This window comes from Thermobia domestica, chromosome 10, assembly GCF_964235325.1.
Source record: "Thermobia domestica chromosome 10, izTheDome1.hap1.1, whole genome shotgun sequence".
In the NCBI taxonomy this organism is placed as follows: Eukaryota; Metazoa; Arthropoda; class Insecta; order Zygentoma; family Lepismatidae; genus Thermobia; species Thermobia domestica.
The window spans coordinates 244,001,816-244,024,472 of NC_137463.1; the positions used below are offsets into that span (position 1 = coordinate 244,001,816).

General features: G+C 33.9%; 1 protein-coding gene across 6 annotated transcripts in view; it reads right to left on the reverse strand.

The window, feature by feature from the left end:
- Nucleotides 1-571: 571 nt before the first annotated feature.
- The window catches only part of tna (Zinc finger MIZ domain-containing protein tonalli), a 489,296-nt gene continuing 467,210 nt past the window's right edge, over nt 572-22,657 (reverse strand). For all 6 annotated transcript variants that reach the window (XM_081729439.1, XM_081729442.1, XM_081729441.1 and 3 more), the window contains 6 exons: nt 20,458-20,600; nt 17,871-18,015; nt 15,853-15,982; nt 12,267-12,466; nt 10,007-10,366; nt 572-7,233 (listed from right to left, as the gene is read on the reverse strand). In XM_081729439.1, coding sequence (XP_081585565.1) covers nt 7,063-7,233; nt 10,007-10,366; nt 12,267-12,466; nt 15,853-15,982; nt 17,871-18,015; nt 20,458-20,600 — 1,149 coding nt within the window. In that variant the 3' untranslated portion in view covers nt 572-7,062. The remainder of the gene's footprint in view (nt 7,234-10,006; nt 10,367-12,266; nt 12,467-15,852; nt 15,983-17,870; nt 18,016-20,457; nt 20,601-22,657) is intronic.

Here is a 22,657-nt window from a genome sequence, read left to right on the forward strand (position 1 = left end):
ACTCCAAAAATATCGACCGTGTAACCATAGTTTCTGATCCTCCCTCGTATATTGTAATATGTATTAAACTTGTGACGTATAATGTGATGAAGTTGGCATTAACACACAATATAATCCCAACTAACAATAAAGCTTTCGGCCAAATGGCGCATACTTGGCTTTTGGCTTTCTACGCTTACCCTATCAACGTGTGCTTTCATACAATCTGCCTTTTGTTGTACTTGCATAAGCGATACTTTATATCTTTCGCAGAGTGTCATAGCATCACTGACCGTTCATTGGCTATTGACTTGCCGCCAACGTAAAACGCTGGCGTGCAAGCTTGAATAGAACACTGAATGCAAGGTTGCCCCCTCATGTAACTTCGTTACTGGAATCCAGCTTGCGGCAAGCCGGATGCAAGCTTGCCGACTTCCAATGCAAGCTTACAGCAAGCAATTTGCAAGTTGTCTCTCCTACTAGGGATATATAATTTTCTTTCATTAAAGCGTGTGTATACATTATTTTTTTAGTTGACGGAACTCTGCAAAAATAGCAGGAAGGTTGTGCTTGTAAATGAAAGAACAATTCATCTGTTTTAAAGTGTAGTAGTACATTGTTGCAGAGTACATCTACAAGGAAACTATATACAATATTTGAGTAAACATTATATATAAAGGAAGACCTATCTATCTAAGTTGCAAAGGCTATTATACAAGGGATCGTTTTTTCTTTAAATGTATATATATATATATATATTTTTTAAAGTTTTACCTTAAGTCTTTGCTACGTACTCAGAGAACAACACTGAGAATAACAGTGGATTTAAAGCTATGTCTACAGTTTTTTTATTATTATTATTTATTTATTTAGAAGCCGAAGCTGCCATTTTCTTTTTGGGTTGAATCTTCTTTCTTTTTTTTTTTCTGACAACAGCTTGGTCCAAAAGTTACCATTTTAACCAGGGAGTAATATATTCCATTTGTTAATAAGAAAAGTTTCTTAATTTTTTTCTGCATATAATGTCAAAAAAGATGCGTTTTTTTCTCTCTAAACCCTCTAAACATTGTACTTAATACATCCTTTTGATTGATTTTTTTTTTTAGAACAAGTTCAAAAATTAGGAAGAAAAAAAATAAACTAAGAGCGAGTTGGTACACACCTTCGAGGCAACTGATGCAGATAATCTAAAATTTACCTTACATGTTAAACTTCAGTATGCATGAAGTTTAACACTACTTTTAACCCCCCATCGTAAACAATGAACCACCAGACATACAGTATCCATAAAGTGTTACAGTACCGAGAAATACTCAAGGATAAGACAGAGCAGACTTGAATTTTTATATCTTTTCAACACTTGCCATAACATTGCTGTATGCTGAAGACAAACAAAATTTGTGAAATATATAATCTATACAACTTGAGGATATTAAGACACTAGTTGCATTCAGTAAGGTGGAAGAAGGCAAAATAAGGAAATAACAGTCAATATAACAGATGTAAAGATACTACAATACTTGTCAAACATTTAGCTTACAATGAAGAGAAAATACAGTTACATGTATCTGGGTCAGTCAGAAAGTTAGTTGGAATCCTTCATAAATATTTTCGGTCAAAGGCTATTTTGATGAAACTGAGTGGCAACACTGCATACATGTAGCTATATCGTGTGACGTAGCGGCTTTCACGAGGCAAGTGGAGGTGTTCTGATTAATCAGTCGTAAACATGTCTCGACAGCTGCAAGTGACGTCCAAATTCGAAATGTGTGCAGTTGTTCGTTTTTTGTGGACGAAAAGATGTTATTGCAATGAAATTTATCGGCAGTCGCGTTAAGTGTATCGTGACAATGCAATGTCACGTCAAGCTATCGCGAAGTGGTCCAACATGTTTGAGAACGGATTTACAAATATTGACGATGCTGAGCACGAGGGAAGACCATCAACTGTGACAAATCTGGAAATCGCTGTTCGCGTGAATGAATGTATTCTTGCAAACAGATGCATAACAATAGACGAAATTGTTAATGAACTGGTTATTTCTCATGGTAGTGTGCATGTTTATCGGGCATTGGACGGGATTTCTTTGCAGAAGGGATAGAAAAACTTGTACCACTCCTCGACAAATGCTTAAATAACGGAGGTAACTACGTTGAAAAGTAGATTATGACGATACAAATAAAATTATAAAATGTCTATCCTGCTTTATTTTCTAAAACAGTGCAACTAACATTTTGACTGACCTCGTACTTTTAACAGTACCCGTGAATTAATTGTCCCTATGCTATATTTGCATAGCAATGTTCCTTCATAACAGAACATACGAGGGATTGATACCCCCACCTTGCCTTGGACACATTTCACGGTTGTCGAATACTTTGCGTTAGCTGCTTAACGAGTTGAGTAATCATGGTATTCGTGTTAACATTTTCTCAACTTTAACGCGCTGTTTTGCAAACCATGTAATGATTTTTATTTTGCAAATCAGTAGACAGATGTTTGCTTATATATTCAGGAGTCCTACTGAATACTAATCATTTGGTTCATACTGAATCAATTTTAAAATGTTTTAATTGATTTTCTGACCCTTCTTTATATGTTTATATTATATTATATTATTGTCTTTAAATTTATTTTTATTACATGATAAGCATCCTCCAAAAGTTCAACATAGTTTTCAGCCATGAAATACTTCAGCATACAGCTAATATGCCTTAGGAACACGACAGATAAGTTAGAATCGATTCAAGAGATTATGCATACACAAAATAACAAATTTATCATATTGCAAAACAGTATTTTGATTATGTTCAAGAGCGTCGGTACCCACTATGAACCGGACGCCATAATGACATTTAGTAAGAGAACTCGCAATTTTCACTTGTACTTTGACATTTGGCATGTCAAGAATGTTTTGTTTTTAGTTTTAAAAAGTGCAACTATCTTTATATTACATTGAGTAACGTGTACTGGTACTGCAACACTTTATAGTAAATAAGCTAATATATTATTCTCGTTGTAAAAGACTTTATAACTACATGCCTTTGTAAAAATCTACATTTCGAAGGTACTACCGGCTCTTAGCAATAATAATACCATAATGTTAGCAACAATAATAATAAACAAATTCACACGTTGTTGACTTCTGAAATAATAAAAACGTTCACCACAATTGCAATATAAAGCAGAAATATACTGACTCCGTGCCTCTTAATAGTAAGCACATATCCACGGAAATTCATGGTGTGCAAGTATATTTATATGTATCTACATATATATGTAAGTGTTTATTGTGTAAATATATATATGTATACTGCAATTGAATATGCTTTACAAATCTTTTGATATGTATCGGAATGTAGACTGGTTAACTACGAAGCTTCAAAACTTTGATTTTCACCTATAAAGTTGGCGGTGAATTTAGTTTGCCAATTATTAATCTCATTTTTTTAAAAATTTATTTTAGAACAATAGGAAATTTTGAATCCCTGGTTAAAATAAAGAGTATTTTTTTTTCTATTTTTTAAAAAAAGAGAAACTGTATGGCCTCTATGAATGACAAAATAACTTAAATTTCTTTTTTTTTGACAATAAATGCTCGTATTCCATTCATGACATGACCCATTCTTAAAATTACTATAAAAAATATAAAATTTTCCAAAAATAGCTTTCATTTTTTAATTACTTTTTTTTTCTTACCGACGACTACATATTTTGAGGACTCCAGGTCTTAAAATATAAATATATGAAGAAAAAAAACTTGTTAGCAAGTTACTCACAATATTATAAATAAGGTTTGTTGAATTGACATAATCAATTCATATTTAGCTTAGAAATTATAATATCTTTTTTTAAAAAAAAAAAGTACAACGCTAGCGATTCTACTTTGAAAATCAAAAATATTTTCAACTCTTGTATGTTACTGCATGTATAAATGTACAAGTGTACAAATGTACAAGTGTATGTATTTACAATATTAAATTTTTAATAATACTGTATTGTCTTCTTTCATTTTTAATGTTTAGAAGGGTGGTGTATGTTGTATTATTTTAGCTTTTCTAGATTTTGAGATATAATTTTTTAAAAAAGTTGTAAAAAAAGCCCGGCATTCTTGGGAAGGCCTTCACTTCAGATCCCAGCACTCAAAGTGTTAAGTTGCGTGCTTGTGGCAACCCTCCATATATTAAATAAGTCCAATCGCTTCTAGCCTGAATGTTTGTCTTTTCGTTCTTGACAATACTTGGTTGTTCCTACCGTAAATATGTTCAAGTTATGGAAATTTTGTGAAATACCATACACAGGTAAGCGTATAATACGAAAATTAATTCTTACAAGGGCCAATTGCAACATTATTTGACTGTATACTACATTTTTGTTTCGTTTTTTACCTATTCAATGTGAAGAAATCAATCGTTGATATTGTATGCTTTTCCCAAATATTTTTCCCTGTATTTTTAATAGTCTCTCTATAAATGGGAGTATGATACTAACATGAGAATATAATTCTTCCATAATATTCAATCATGGAAAAAGTTCAAAAGAAAAGCAAAGTATATGAGCATAACATTTTATACGGCGCTCTATATGGTAAGTTTTCAAGCACTTTACCATAAACTTGTCAAACATATAGCTTATACTAGATTTGAAATTAGCATTTAGTAAAAACATAATTTTACAAAAATAAATATTGGGATATATTGAATTTTTAAAACCTTCTCTAAACTAATTAACAATCATTATTTGAATTAACTAGAATAATTAGCGAAACACAACAAGTAGGGCACATTTCGTAATAATATATGATAATTCGATAATTTCATTTAAATTACACAAAGTATTAATGAGCAAAAGAAATAATAAAGGAAGAACACGCTATTTGAGGATCTTTTTCAACACAAAGAAATAGAAATTGCATATTTTTTCTTTTTTTTTTACATTATGTACAAGTAAAATATAGGTATTTCAACGAGCTACGACACTGGAGTCCTCAGGGCTGATGCATATATGTATTAATGTGTGTTATGTATAGATATATAGATATATATCGAGGTATACTTATGTATACAAATTCTACATATCATCATATTCGAATGCACTCAAAAAGGCAAGTAAAAACACTTGCCCCATTTCTAAGACAACAATGGATCATGTCATAGCAGTTCACACAACATACATCAATCAGCTTTGCATTAATAACCAGATCTTAGCCCTGATCCAGAGGGGAAAAAGAAGACAAACAGAGGTCTACATACGATCTTAAAAAAATATTAGTGGTGTTTATAATAATAATAATAGTAATAATAAAAATTGCCCACATTGATTTGTTTTTTTCCATATACTTTCTGACATGGCATCAAGCCCAATTACGTATTATTATTTTTTTTTAAAAAAAAAAAGACAAATTTTGTTATGAAAAACAATCAATAAAGTCCTTCGTTTTACAAAATATGTTTCAAAATGAAAACAACCTCTTTTCATTTGTTTTTATTTCGGTGTGTTTCCTTTTTATATAAATATCAAATTGTCTAGATCACATACTATCACAAACCGACAGTAGAATAATAACGATTTTTATCTTCTAAGTACGCAGTATAAAAACTTTTTTTTTTCTCTTGTTGTTAAAACATTCTTTTTTAAAATGTATATTTTGAAATCTGAGACACAGTTTTCTTTTTTTTTTTTCCTCGTTTTAAAACATTTACACAAAAAAGGGGACACAATTATATACGATATTCATTAGGTTTGGTGCCATATCGATGATAATGACTGTTTTTTTGGCAGCCATTTTGTTTTTAAAACACCATTTTTGTACTTATTTTGTTATGTCCATCAGATTCAGTGATATACAAAAAAAAAAAATATACATATCACCGAAAAAATTAATTAAATTATGATTGTTTTTTTTTTATCTTCCTGACACGGAAAAAATCAGAACAAATAGAAAATAATATTATAACAATAATAATAAATATTATTGTGTAATGACTCGTGAAAAGAACACAGAATGCAAAAAAAATATATATATGTATTGCAGTACAATAACATTTTTTCATGTTATTTTATGGCTCCTTTTGTCATTAAAAGCTGATCCCATTTTGGTTTTAAATTTTCCGTCCTCTATTTACGAAATAGTAAAGCATTTAATCACCAACATGGACTCTGCACCTTTCTTTTGTTTTTAATATATATATATATTCTTTTTTTTTCTTATCTTCATGATTTCTTTTTAAATAAAGTTCTGCAAACAACACTTAAACAGTTGGCACAGTCTTTGCTACAAATTGATTTGTACCTGAATTTGTGACAAGATGGTTTACAAAAAAAGAAAAAAAAAATCTCCGTACGTCTTGCCATTCTTTCTGAAAAGGTAATGATTAAATATATTTTATTTTTTTTGTGTGTGTTTTTGAAGGTATTATCTCTTTTATTTTAAATATTAATGCATCATCTACATGTTTTTGTGCACTGCACTAATACTTAAAGCCATATATAATGAGAGACATTAATTCATGCAGGGCTGTATTTGTTTGTTACAGTTTTTTTTTTATTAATTTCGTTTGGGGTAAAATAGGATTTCTAACTGGCCACAGTGTTCTGCCATTTTTCTTTCATTGTTTTTTTTTTTATTTACAATAGATACATAGTTCTTTTATTTAGTTATATCAGTGAAGATATAATGCATTTAGCTTGTGCATATATGAATTAAATAAGGAAAGCCCCAGATGGGCTCAGTTCAATATGCATAGACGAAAAAATTTTCTTTTGATGTATTTTTCGAAGTTCATTTGTTTTATTATATTTTTTTAAAAAAATTACTTTGGTCATGTGTAAATTGAAGCAAAAAACCATCGGCTCCTCTTCTATATTGTAGATCACTTCCACACAACAGCGCCTATACCATACTGACACAAGACGCTGCGCTGTCCAGCCATATTGCGTTGCCAATTTCCCACTTGATAAACTTATCACTGCCTTCATTGCACTAACTCACTTATAATCAGTATGCAAAATAACTGATTTTATTTTCTTCTTTATTTTATTTATTTTTTCTTGAAACACGCACACTTTGACATAAAAATGTGTTCACTCAAACAGTGCTAAAATGTCATCACTTGTACTCGCAGGGTTTCCACTTCCTGGAGTTCCAGTGGTGCCACCGTTGCTGCTTCCGCCACTAGAGGGCGGTGTTGCAAGGTCTGGAGGATCCAGATAGGACAATAATTCCATCGGATCCACTACGTTATCAGGTAAAAGCTAAAAAAAAGAAAGCAAGCATATAAAAACCATTACAGTAAATATAGATAAATATACTGTAAAATTTATTTATCATTTAAAAATTAAAATTAGATTTACACTAAATGACCTAGTGTTATAGCTTCTGGGGTTCGACTGAGTGACACACTGGCTCTCATGGTTATTATTTCCGGTTTCTAGACCTGAGTTTCCTTCATTTAAATTTCAATTATACAGGGTGTTACAAATATGTGTCAATATTTTGGAAACAGATTCCGTACATCAAAATAAGAAAAAGTTGATACGGACCTATGCTTAAAAGTGGATAGTTTCGGAGTTTAGGGTGCCGAAAGCAGTGCTTAAAGTGACATCAGATGAGGTGACGGTATGGAACAAATATGACCACTTAGAGCAGTAATTTTGACAGAACGCTGAAGAGTAAAGCTACTCCTGACATTTCTGCACCATTTTTGACATGAAAAATCTATAGAAAGAGAGACAGAGAACTAATATCCACTATCATCAGCCTATCAGAAATAAATATTTATAAAATGATTTTGCTTTCCTAAGATTTTGCTTGAGCATATCGGCGATCTAAATGTATAAGAACACGGATGGTACGTTTATTTAAACATCGCATTTACAGGAACAGTGATCCAACGCGGCCTTTAAGTGGATTAAAACAAGAAAACACATACGTATATGCCCATATGCTTTTTCGTCTCCTTTTCAAGGCTTTGTAGGCACTCATGTCTCGTCTCTAGTATCTATTAGCTTCCCAATTTCATTTCCATTTTCAAAAAGTTCTTCTGGTCTCGTAGTCAAACATTAATTTTCTTATAATTGGAAACACAGAAGTCCAGACAATGTTAAAATTTTACATTTAAAAAAAGAGTCCTGTCAATCCCAAAGGCAGATCCTGGTTAAAAATTTTAGGCGGGCGGTATGGTAGTTAGATTTTTTTTCAGTGGGGGCGTTGGAATTGCTCTCACAAATATTGGAAAAAACAAGAGCACAAATTTTGCCATATAATAGGGTGATAGGAAACTGTTATTTCTTTCGAAGGAGCAGCAACTAAATATATTACAGACATATTTTTGACTCAATGCTAACGTCGTACTCATTTCTGTGTATTTTTTTTCTACATGTATATTACAATTTAAATCAGTTATTTTTACCGGTATGCCATACCGGACGACTTTCTAACTTTCGGATACATAATCGGCACATACCGGCTCACTTTAAGCACTGGCCGAAAGCGTGAAACAATTGAACTTCAAAAGTATAGGACTGGGACCTATCGTAGTCGAGTCAAGACATCACTCAGGAACTGATATGTGAACTATCCAAATATCCATATTTAAAAATACTCCAGACTTGCACACCAATGTTTAGAGAGGTAGGTGCACAATGATCAAGTACTCCTAAACAGCCTCTCTAAAAATGATTGTGCAAGTACCGGTCCTGAAAGATGGATATTTGGATAGTTTACATATTAGTTCCTTAGTGATGTCTTGACCCGACTACGATTGGTCCTATATTAGTGCAACTATGGACCTTTAAAGTTCATTTTTTCACGTTTTCGGCACTCAATAACTACGAAACTATGCACTTCCGACCACAGGTCCATATGAACTTTTTTTTATTATTATTATTTTGATGTAAGGAATCTATCCCCAAAATATTGTGATCCATTTTTGTTACACCCTGTATATCACAAACTGTCTCACGATATGAAGTTCGTGTCTCACCGGAAATCAAACTCGGAACTACGTACAGTACACAATTGGGCTTCAAAAGAAAATTAAAAAAAAAAAAAAAAAAAAATCAAAATATTATGATTTTTTATTTTTACTATTACAATATAAACAAATAAAAAAAACGTAAATTCACAAGTAGTATGTGTGTAACTGTTAGACGTATTTGTATAAGTATTTGGAGTATATACGTCACCGTCAGGATAAACAAACAACAATATATATAGGAATGAAATGAAATCTTTGTGTTTTACGTCCCACGGTTATGCCGGTTAGGCTAAAGGAGACGGTGATGATGAGTAATGAATGAAATGGTGGAATGAAGGAAGTGGGAGGAAACGGGAGAACCCCGAGAAAAACCATGCACACGGTGTTTGTCCACCACAAAGTTCACTTGGCGGGGGCTGGGATCGAACCCGGGATCCCAAGCACCAGAGGTGAACAACAATATATAACAATTTGGTCTAGCAAAATAAAGATTGTTAATTATTATTATTGGCAACTAATGATGAACTGTTTAGAGCTATAAATGGGACGCGGTGGTTCAGTGGTAGAGCGTTCACTTCTGGTGCATGGAGTAACGGGTTCAAACCCTGCTCCCGCCAAGTGAACTTTGTGGTGGACAAACATCATGTAGGTGGGTTTCCTCGGGGTTCTCCCGTTTCCTCCCACTTTCTTCATTCCACAATGTCCTTCATTTCTCATCATCACCGTCTCCTTTAACCTAGCCGGCATAACCGTGGGACGTAAAAACTTTTTTTTTTTTTTTTGTTTAGTGCTATAAAAACAGTTTTCCTTAATTTTCTCGGAAACTAAGCATACAAATCTACTCCCAAGCACGGCATTTTGTTCACGTCGAAATGATCTACAGAGTGCGACACACTCAATTAGGCAGTTTTTAAACATTAATAACCAATCAGTCAAACAAAACACGGAAAAATGAGGAGATGAAAGCTACCTACAGTTACTAAGGAACATGGTCTGAGTTACCTCATGTTGCACTACTTACAAAAGAGTTGAATGTTCCATCTACTTACATTCAAGGCTTCCTGGCCTTGGCCTTCTCCATCGATGACTGCTGCAGGATCAAAATTAAGGTCCGAAGGAATATCTGGTGTGGTGGTAGTATCCGTGGTCGTTACAGGAGGTGGGTTACTCGTGGGGTTGGTGGTGCTACTCGTGCTGCTGGTGGTACTCGTGGTATTGCTGGTGCTCCCGCTGTTAGTGACAGGAACAGCACTGCTGTTGCTTGTGCTGGCGTCTCCAGAGGTCGGAGGCACACTCGGCGGTCCGCTGTTCCCTCCTCCAGGAGTATTCGCAGTTCCAGGAGTTCCAGCTGCTCCACCGGGCGTGTGGGGAGTGTGCGGGGTGTGAGGTGTATGGGGGGTATGTGGCATCTGCAAATAACGGAAATTTATTAGTTTTCACTTACAGGAAATTAGCCATAGTAAAATCTTATTGATTCAAGGTAAGTATGCACTAAAATAAATTTTAAGGCTATTGTTAACAAAAGCCGCCTGATGAACTCTCTCATAAACCCAAAAGATATTTTTACTTACAGAGCGTTGAAAAACGTTGTGACCAAGGGTCTCAGTCGCAATATCGAAGGAAAGATTGAGGAGGAATATTATTAATAACCAAAAGGTATTTATTTGGCTCATTTCTATTCTCTTATGGATTTATTAAACAATTATCAATCATCAAATTTTGTCTACCTTCACTGGTAGTGTTAAAATACAGATAAGAAACAGGAATTTAGTGAATAGAGCAGAATAGAGTAAGATATTTTGTAGGTGCGCCAACAGCGGGGTCTCTTTGTACCCATGCAAAGATCTAACAAACAGGAAAGCAAATTAAAACGAAATCAACAATAATAAAACTAGAAATAAGTTAATTAAAATACAAGAAAAAACAACCACACACGAGCTAAAATTAAATTGCATGCAAAACGTCAAGGTCCCGTAAAAGCAGTAGCAGTCCACGTTTTCTAGAAGCTTGTAAGGTTGTTGATGCCGAGCCAGAGCGGGGCAGTCGACAAGAAAATGACGAATAGATGAAAGTATCCACAAAAAATACATTCTGGAGTTGCAACCGCATAAAAGATGTGCATGCGTCAAATGACTGTACGCAGTCGAGTTAGAAGTATTTCTTCTCGATGAGACTGTCGGGAACTAGAGGTCCAGACTCCTAAGCGGAGTTTAATGGCATGCAATTTGTTGGCATGTGCGAGGTCCTATTCCGACTGCCATTGGTGTAAAAGACGAGATGTGAACACCAGGTACAGATCAGTGCAAGGGAAGGGCGCCACGAGTGCAACATTATTGTAGAGCTGCATCTTTTGCCACAGAATCCGCCTGCTCATTACCAGGAATACCAACATGACTAGGAATCCAACAAAAGTGGACACCTGAGCCGGCACCAAGTGGGGAATGGCATTTTAACAAAGTACGTTGAACCAGGGGATGCCTAGTGTATGATGAATGAAACTTATTACTCAAGTAACAACTAACATATTATAACTTTTTCTCTGACGACGAAGGTGTCAATGATATAAATTTTCTGCGCTACAGTCTATCAAATGGCATTTAATTGAGTACAATAAATTCACTATACTGATTTCCACTAGGCTTTCAAATCCAGAATTTGCCTCTTCTTACGTTCCTCAATTACCTCAAAAGACCTATGGTTTCCGCACATTTAAGTAGCCATGAATTTACATCAGCATATTACACTATTGAAAATCGAGCACGGAGAACACACTTTCTTGGAAGCAAATCATTTGCATATTTGATTTTTTTTTTCAATGATGATTTAAACCAATTTTCAGTAATTTAATTATGTATTTAAAACTTTCAAGCCAGTTACAATGTATGTAGAAGCATTAGACCAAATCGCATCCTCAAATTAAATTTAAAAAAATACTAGTTACCGCAATAATGTTCTCATTTCCAATTTTTAATTAATTGATGAATTATGTCATTCCGTAGACTTATTAATAAAATGTTTAATTAAGAAATATGAACTCAAAATTTAGTCTCAATACGTTGATGGTGTGAACTCAAAATACATAAACGAATGTCCATTCAAAACTGACATTTAGGCATGTAGAGGACATGAAATATGTAAATTTGGATTTAAATTCGAATTTGATTTCGTTCTCCCTGAATAGAATACTCTTTACTTTTTAGCTAGAAAGTAAAATTAAACAAATCAGTCTACGTACTGAAATATAGAACCACGTCCTGAAATCATATGATCAAGAATACTTAAAAAAAAACTACACAATAATATGGTTACCTGCTCGTTCAAAGTTTTCTCCATCGCGTTGAGAGGATCTAACGAGTTGACTGAGTCGCTAAGATGTGAGAGAGGACCACCACCTGAGGTATAATCGGCGCTTCCTGGAGTTCCGCCACTGAATTCGTAGGAGTTCGAACGCGTTACTCCACTCGAACTGTACGGAGGAGCACTGTTCATCATGGAACCGCTAGCAATACCTGAAACAAGTTTATAAATATTTAGCTGCATTCTTATATTGAAAAGCAAGTATAAGAGGCCAGACTTTTGGTCTTCTAACTCAACTTACCACTTACTTTTATTTTGGATGAACACGTAAAATTTCTGTGCCTCCCATATTTCAATTAATCCAAAATGAATGTATCTTAGTCCAAAGTCAAACTTTTAGGTACCATCTACTCATATAGAACAGAATAGAATATTTTTATTGTCGTTAAGTCTGTATACAGACAATAGACAACATCAAATGCAGTTTTACAACTATTTTTTAAATCCCTATTTCAATATACTCTTATCTTCTTCAAATTCCTTAATATTATAATATGGTACAGTAATTAACCAATCATACAGTTTGCTTTTAAAATGAGTGAGCGGTAACTTTTGGATGTCTATTGGTACCCTATTCATAAATTTTGTACCCTGTATTGCATAGCTATTTTTAATTTTTGTTAGCCTGCTGTATGATACATCAACTTGTTTAGCATATCTTGTGTTGTATGAATGAATATCCTGTCTACGTTTCACATCTGACATGTTTTGTTTTACATAAACTAAAACTTTATATATATATACAAATTTACAACAGTCATAATTTTCAACTTACAAAATAATGGTTTACAGTATTCCTTGTATGATGCCCCACTGATTATTTTGATGACCTTTTTTCGTAGTAACAGAAACTCATTTATGTAGTTACTACTCCCCCATATGTCATGTATCAGAAAATTTTAAATATACCTTAGAAGTTATTGAGTGATTTTAATGTACCTTGGCCTATGCAGACATTAAAACTTAAATGTATTTAGTTAAAATTATTCATGTATATAATTTATTTTCTTTACAGGTAGCGCTAGTAAGGTGCAAGGTGGAAAAGATAGAAGCTCGTAAGCGAGATTATTTTTTTGCATTTGAAGGGTTAAAGCGCCAGGCAAATTCATGATGAAATGAAGCTTGTGTGTCCTATGATACTATCGTGAGGTGAAAGAATTCCCGAACAGGCTATATGTCACTCATGGATAAGCCAGATCCTGTCTATTAACCACAGACGCCGCCGCCACTGTGAGGAAAATCGAAGACCTGATCCTAGAAGACCGACGAATAACCATCCATAATAACATGCGGCGAAGTGGATTCAGTTATCGTAGTGTGTGGAAATTAATAGATGAAGAATTGCACATATCTAAGGTGTCAGCACGTTGGGTTCCGCGTTTGCTAACTCCTTCTCAGAGACAAACACGGCATGGCATGCCGAATCACTTGTTGAGTTTTTTTGAAATAAAATAAATAAGATAATGAGGAATTGTTTGCTTGTTTGATAACTATGGATGAATGTTATATCTACCTATATGATCCTGAGACAAAAGACATGAGTAAAAAGGGGAAGAATTCCGTCTCCCCCCCCCCTTCCCCGCCAAAGGTAAAAATGCAAAAGTCTAATGGTAACGTCATGCTCTCGATTTCTTGGGATTGTTGTAGGGTCATCCTTACAGACTACCTTGAGAAGGGTGGTACTATCACTGGCATATACTACAGCTTACTTCTGATGCAGTTACGAGATGCCGTTAAGCAAAAACGTCGCGGTACGCCAACCAAAATGATCAGTCTCTTTGTGGACAATGTACCCACTTATGTATTTCAAGTAGCATCAATGGAAACTGCTAGATGTAGTTTTGAAATATTGCAGCATCCTCCCTGTTCTCCTCATCTGGGACCAAGTGACTTCTTCCTGTTTCCATACATGAAGAACCCATTTCGGGTTCGCCATTTTGACAACAAATGACGTCATAATGGAGGCGGAACAATGGTTTTTCATACTATCTGCAGAGTTCTGTAATAACGACCTTTGACAGGTGGGAAAACGGTGGAAGAAAATTTTAACTCTGCACGAGTCTATGTAGAGAAATCTTAAGTACATAAAACTCAGTACTCTCTTAGTTCAGGTGATAATGAAAACTTTCCGGTACCCCGTCGTACATATAACATGTAAATCATCTAGATTTTCGAACCATCCGATACCCTGTCGTACGTATATGTAAATGATCTAGATTTTCGAACCATTCGATACCCCGTCGTACGTGTAATATGTAGATCATCTACATTTTCGAACCATAAATAACCATAAATTTCGAAGAAACGAACAAGAAAACTTTACATTCTTCTTCAAAGAAATACACAATGAGGCAACAATTTAATAACTCTGACCAAAAAGATTGTAAGGTGAAAATACAAAGAAATAATTTTACTTTGATCCCAAAATATATATTTTTTAAATGAATTTCTGAAAAGATAGTTGAATAATAGGGGACACATACTTTAATAAAAGAAACATTACTCATATTTCTCTTTTATTTTGTACGCAAAGATGAGTTTCAGATATTATGAACTCCTTGCCCACAGGAGATCAATATTATTTTCGACAGTTAGTAATCCATTCGTAGAGAATTCTATGTCCACTTACAAATAACATTGGTAAACGTTTTTATTGTATTTTATTGTTTTTATTGTATTTCTATCTCAAGTAGGCCCCTTCTAGCACTACTCTGCCGTCCTAAGGGAAAAGACCTTAACTCCACATTTTTCGAAAATCAAGATATTGGTATGGGAATGTTCGTAGTACAATTCTGCATCTATCTAAAGTGAAATTGACGTGGTTTGACCAATAGGTAGGGGGTAATGACGTCATGAGTGTTTACCTTATGTTCAAAACTGTAACTCAAAGTAAGCAAAAAGACCTTAAGTGGCAATTCATAAGCAAAAAATATTTAATTGTATCACCACACAAATGTTAGATCGTGAAAATATATTTTAAGAAAGTGTTACTGAAATACAATAAATTTGAACGTACAGCCTAAGTCAAAACGCGTTTTGCGTATTTTCTCGAAAGTATGTGAAATGGAGATAAGGCCTTTTCGTTTAGCAGGGCAGTACTGTCGATGTGTGTTTTCCCGCACCTCCCTCGAAAGGAGAGAGACAAGTTGCTGCGGCTGAGATTTTTCAATTGTTGGATGTGGAAGCGTTGCCACAATGAATTATTTTACGGACTTCGCTGTGCTTTGTCTTAGTAGCCATTCTAAGTAGCCTACGATCTTCACTCGTCAAGACCAAACGAGTTAATGACAAATTGGCAATACAGCTGAGGTCATTCACTTCTTTTCCCTACGCAAAGGGAGGGTTTCCTCTGTAAGAAGGTGGCGGGGGTGGAGCCGAAGTATGTTTCACATTTTTTCCGAGGGCACACTTGAAATACAATGACTTTAGGTGATTTGCAAGATAAGATTTACGCACAAAGACTACAGTCAATGGCGTTAATGTTCATTATTTTTATAAACATTTCTTAGTATCGTTCAAAAACCACGCTAATACTTACTATTCATATCTGGAGGAATATACGGTGACATTGACTGTCCCATGTCCCAGTTATTCATTGTGGGCAAAGTCATGCTGCTGGGGGACATAGCTTTAAGGCGCTTTCCACACGAGTCGCCTTCATCTTCGGTCTGCAAATAAAAACATTATTATTGTTATTATTAGAATAATGTATGTATTTATTTTTCCAACATACACAGATATATTAATACCTACTCATATATTCTTCATTTCAATATCAAATTGTTTTCGTCGTAACAACTAATGGAATAGTATAGAACACATATCATAATTTTAAAGCAGTACTAACCTGGATGTGTTCCCGTGATGATATATTTTTTTTTAAATTTTAATTTCTCATCAATATTTCTGGCAATATGTTCGGTTGCCTTTTATCAGGATGTTTTTTTGAGCTTACATTGTGTAAATGTAGCCATATAATAATGTATACAGGGTTCCCACAGATTTGTGTACAACTGTTTTTCCTGACTTTCCCTGACAAAGATTTCCCTATTTTCCTGACTAAAGTTTGTTTAATTTTTCCACATTTTTATAACCTTATTAGTTTATACTAATGCAAGAAGGAAACAATTTTTTTTTTTTATACACATCAGATTCTCTATAGGTGCGAATTCTATAAGACACAAAAAGTGAAAAAGTGACTGGCTGGACCGGGACTCGAAAATCAACCTCTGTAGATTGTTTCCTAATACTAGATATATGGTTCATAGTAAAATAAAATCACTATTTTCCCCCTAAATCTAGTTGTTCTTTTTTTTTCTCTCTTGAATTTTAGAAGTGTGGCTTATTTCTGGATGCAGCCAATACCGTGTTCCCCTTTTCTTTAAAGTGAACGCGAATTTGAATTAATTGATTTTGCCGATTTCCTCTTTAAGTTTACTTAAATGGCTCTTCCTGTGAAAATTACCTAATATTATATAAGAATTTATTACATAAAACTAAACTAAACTCCTGGCGCAATAGTCATTAGGAGGCTAGACCCTACCAGCCAGGTTATGGCACTCATTCCTTTGAAGTGACGTGTGGTCAGCATATCGGGTCCCCTCACCGTTAATTCTGACTTTCTATACGTAAGTTTGCTACTTCTTTCTTTCAAGTAGCACCTAATTGTTCTTACCATCTGGTGAGTATAAATAGTTACCAATTTTTCCTCTGACCAGATACAGGACTGTTTGACTTCGCTGACTTCACGAGAAGCGGTATTCCAGTGCGGCTTGCGTGTTGGCAACAGGGGTGCACCCATAGGGAGTCCACCAAATCCGGACCCCCCAAAATTTTCTAGCTCAACATACATTTATATACTTCTTCAATAAAACTACACTTGCTTAAAAGAGAAATGATTGATGAAGCATAAAAATTTGATCTTACACTTCATCTGAACTCTTTCTCTTATAAAAACAATCTAGTTCTATCATTTTTTCCACCTGAAAATATAGGTGGAAGTATTTTACAATTACTTATCGTCTTTTAGAATGCAGAATAATACTCGTTCAATACTACATAGACGTCGTGTCTTATAGTATTGGACTCCATCAAAGCTTGGACCCCTCCCCCCCAAAAAAAAAAAAAAAAAATCTGGGTACGCGCCTGGTTGACGAATTTATTTATTACACTCAAAATTAACTCTTGATTTATAAATAATGAAATTACGCAAATATCAAAAATTTTAATGCTTACAAAAAGAGACAAAAGACATCATTAAAATAAATTAATTAAAATTCACGTTTATTTCAAAGAAAGAATAAGACTAAGAACATTACTTCATATAAATCGATTAAGAAACCAAGATCGGAAAGTATTCAAAACCTTAAAATACAATTCCATGTTGCACATAGTCGTGCTACGCTACTTAAAGGAACACTCAATGAATTAGCTAGAAACTTCACTACATAAAAAAAAAAACAAAAAAAAACTACTACTTTTCCACTTAATTCTACGCAATTAAAGTTATTTATTTGATATTGCTTTTATTTGACAATAAGAGAACGCCTTGCTTACCTTGATACCTCCTTGAAGGCTTTTGGCAGGCTTCCAATTCGCTGAAGAGTCGATGGTGACCTCCTCTACATCCGAACTATTCAACGTATTAAGAATACCCCACATGTACTGGTCCACCTCAAGCCCTTCCAGTTGAGCTGGTTTGCTAAAGGAAAGCAAGATGAACATTCTATGTAAATTTGTTGATGCACAAACACGATTTTTGCATTAGGCCATACGACAGATAAAACAGATGAAAAACTCTTTAGACAGTGAGATACAGTCTTCAAATAGTTTATAGAATTACTGTACACGTGGTGTTAGTGTCAAACCAAAGCGGTAGCTGCTAGCAATTAAGGTTATGAATTGAGTTTATGAATTAAAAAATGTATTTATGCTCGAAAAAATAATTATTTCTTTATTTTTAAAAGCATTTACAAAATCTATATATTTTTTCAGAATAATATTATTTAAAATATATAGTTAATTTCACACTAGTGCCCCTATTTGATAATTCTATGAAATACTGGAAACCTGCACATCACTGTCTAAATAACTAATGTGCATCTGGATTTGTTTGTGGCCATACTTTAAAAATTTCACAGGTTTGTAACTTAGTTTGTTGAACAAAACACAAAATATGTAAGAAAAATCTGGGGGTGCCTATAATTGGGCTTTAGGGCGCAGATTGCGCCCACGAAATTTTTTTGGGGGGAAGACAATGTTTCATTGAAAATGGCAAAATCGAACTTTAATTATATCGTAATGATGCTTTTAAAAACGTTGAGTTGAATAAACTTTAGTCTATAAAGCAAGTTATCTTGGTTTTCTACAAAGGAAGTTATCTTGGTTTACTACAAAGCAAATTATCTTGGTTTGCTACAAAGCAAGTTATCTTGGTTTACTACAAAGTAAATTATGTCGGTTTTGTCACAGCCAAATTCAGTAGTTTTTTTTTTTTTTTTTTTTTTTTTGAGGGGGCAGGGATAATAGTAAATTTGAAGGAATCGCATCCAAGTACTTAGGAGGTAGAGATGGGTACCACTGAGAAAAACTATTCTAGTTACATAATGAGAAAATGCTTTCTTTAGAATTTTGAAAAGTACTATATTGTTGTGTATTGTCCTTTTAGTAAATATTTAAGAAATGCGTATGTAATAATAATAATAATAATAATAATAATAATAATAATAATAGTAGTAGTAGTAGTAGTAGTAGTAGTAGTAGTAGTAGTAGTAGTAGTAGTAGTAGTAGTAGTAGTAGTAGTAGTAGTAGTAGTAGTAGTAGTAGTAGTAGTAGTAGTAGTAGTAGTAGTAGTAGTAGTAGTAGTAGTAGTAGTAGTAGTAGTAGTAGTAGTAGTAGTAGTAGTAGTAGTAGTAGTAGTAGTAGTAGTAGTAGTAGTAGTAGTAGTAGTAGTAGTAGTAGTAGTAGTAGTAAAAAAACTCCATCAATAATTTCAATCAACTGGTGTGTAGATTGTTCATTTCACAAGAAGAACGAATACTCACCAATTAGTTGCCCTGGGAATCCTAATCGGATTGTAGGACAATTCTGTTGCCTTTAATAGCCAGACACTTATGAAAAGCTTCAGCTTGAAAAATATTTTTTTTTTTTTTACATTTTATTTGTATGTATCGTAATTAGTCAGTTTTAGATTGTTTTAATATGATACCGCTAAGCTGTGAATTAGTGTGTGTAGTAATCACAAATATTTCAAAACGTATTGCTCATTTTAATGTTTTCTGTGGGAGGAAAAAGGATTAAGTTGAAAATATGTGCAAATATTTGTGAAGACGAAGCTTTTCCTTAGTGCCTCGCTGTGGAAGGTAATAGAATTGGTTGCTGAAATCATGCCACGAATATTATAATCTAACTTAGATTCCAGGGCACACAATAAGTGAGCGTTCGTTAATCTTAACACAAATGTATTAGATTGTATCTGTTTTAAACTATTTCACAAGAATATTTTAAAACTGCAATTAATTATATAAACTTAAAGAAGCCACTACGATGGTTATCGAATTACCGTAATGTAAAAATGATGAGACAATTTTGAAATTAGAAACAAGAAATTTATAAATATATCCTTGAAATTACTAAAAAACTATGTTTAAGACTCGTTAAGAGGCCCCATCACGGCAAAATTTAAATACAGCTAATTTTACAGTAATTATGTGATATCTAAAAATAGATAAAAGATAATCGAAAAGTGGAACAAGAGCTCCCTAGACAATATTATTTTACATGAGATATCGTTATCATGACTCACTTATCTGCTTTCGATTTCCAGCCATTTAGGAAATAGGCATTTATTTTCGCGTTTATAAATGACTGCAGACGGGAAGCTACTACTAGGTTATTCGTGATAACGGCATCTCATGCAAAATAATATTGTCTAGCGCGCTCTTGTTCCACATTTCGATTATCTTTTATCTATTTGAAGATATTGCATAAGTACTGTAAAATTAACGGTATTTTAATTTCGCAGTGATTAGGTCTCTTAAACACGTTAATAAATAACTCGTTAAAATAAATATTTAAGAAAGAACGAAAAATAAGACAAGATGCTATTACAATTAAAAGATACGGAACTGATCGTTATACTTACTTGCACACTGGACACCTCCAAGACCCTCTTTCGCAGTTAAGTTGAAGATAGGATTCGAGGTCGAAACACTGCACGTGTTTACAATCATGCCCTCGTGCTGGCAGTGTAATCCGTTTAAAAGTAATAGGGCATTTCAAGGATACCTGCGAAAGAGTAAAGGTACAGTAATACTCAACATTATAACAATAACTTTCAATGACCTAAGTGTTATTGAGCCTTTTATAACACCGAATAATAGTTGTCCATTCATCCTTACCCTAGGCAATGGTGACTGGGTGCCCCGACACTCGGTGTTATGAAAAGGCTAAATATTATCTTGTTCTGATCTGATTAAAATATTACTGTTCAGTGTATAAAGACGTTATGAGGATGGATCAAATATAAACGAATCTTTTTTAAGTATGTGAGGAAATAATATAACGCTCGTTGATACGGCAATAGTAAACAGTTGGAACTACTGTCTAGACTCTCTTAATGCTAAGTGCTTGACGCACACTCGTTTGCTTCGCTATGTCAATGAGTAAAAGAATGTACACTCATGTCCAAAATTATTGTCGCATGTCTATAAATATGTTGTTGTAGGAATATAATTTGATAACGAATTTGCCCGGTATTTCTTATAATGTTAGTATGTGTATAATCGGTAAAGACGTGTATGTGGAAAATTTCATGTCAAAAGAGCAGTAAATAAAAACAACAAAACGAAAATAAAACTTCCTTGTCCATTTAGCAACATTTTGTTTTACCCATTATAATTTTTGTATTTATAATTCTTTTCCCATGAAATTTACCATAAATATACATTTCCCGATTATACACATAGTATCAGTATTAGAAGTACCCTGTAAAATCATTATCAAATTATATTCTTACAAGAAGACAATTATAGATATGCGAAAATAAATTTTGGACACGAGTGTACATATAGTACTTTTTCAGTTTTCGGGTCGTAAACGTGTTAAACCAAAAGAATCTTCTGCATAAATTGCGTGCATAGCTCAGCAATAGCCAAATATTAAGTGTAACATGAACTCTAAAGTACCGTAAATTCTTTCGTAAAGGATCACAAGTAGTGTTTCTTTTAGAAATAATGTTCCAGTGGGGAGCACTGCTGGTACTATTCTGTTTATTATTATATTATGTACGTATTATTTTGGTCTCCTCCGAGGGGTCACTCTCAGAGCTCCGGGGGGGGGGGGGGCAGTGCCGCTCAAAAAACGTGTCTGGAAGAAACACTGATCACAAGATGACTCAAGCGGGTCAATCAAAAAACAAGTATAATCCACAGAATACTCAACAACCTCAAGACCATATTCACGGCAATTGAGGTGTGAGTGTACGTGAAATTTGTTCAGTAATTGAAATAAGTTACGGAAATGTGCAGACAATTATTGAATTGTCTATATGAAGAAATTACTATTCCGGAATATCATTGGAAGGTGCAGTGGTGCCCACCCCTCTCATGTCCATGACGCACCCCCCCTCAATTGTCTATCCGTAAGTGTTTTTCCATGAAAAAAAAAAACTTTTCGATTAATTTTTACACCCCCTCAAACATATTTATATAGATTTTTAACCCCCCCCCCAATATTTCAATGACGCAGTTTGCGTCATAGCCCCCCTTTGTGGGCACCCTTGGGAAGGTGTAGAGACTAACACTGTTCGATGCAAATCATAACACAAGACCTCATACTGCTACTAATATGCAAGTGTATTTGTACTAAAATTGGAATAATAAGTGTGAATAGTTTTAGAGCATAGTCCTGATTTGTCAATATGTGACAACAATTACTTGGATCTCTCAAAAATGACCTAAGAGAAGCGAAGAGAAGGCTTCCAATAATGAAGAGGCTCAAGACGTTTGTGTAACCGGCTACACACACTCCAACTAGCTTTTATGTGGATTTTTTTTTAAATGACAGTGAAGTGGCAAACATATATCCATATTAGCATATACAATAACCCTTTTTTCTTTATTTCTAGGGAGGCACATATATTGGAGTTATGTACGAAAATGTCATCTATATTCGATCCGCTCTCGTAATAATAATAATAATAATAATAATAATAATAATAATAATAATAATAATAATAATAATAATAATAATAATAATAATAATAATATTGTTTGTACAAAATACGTGTATAAAATACGACAACGAACAGAAAACTACTTCTCCGGTTTGGAAACAAAATTAAT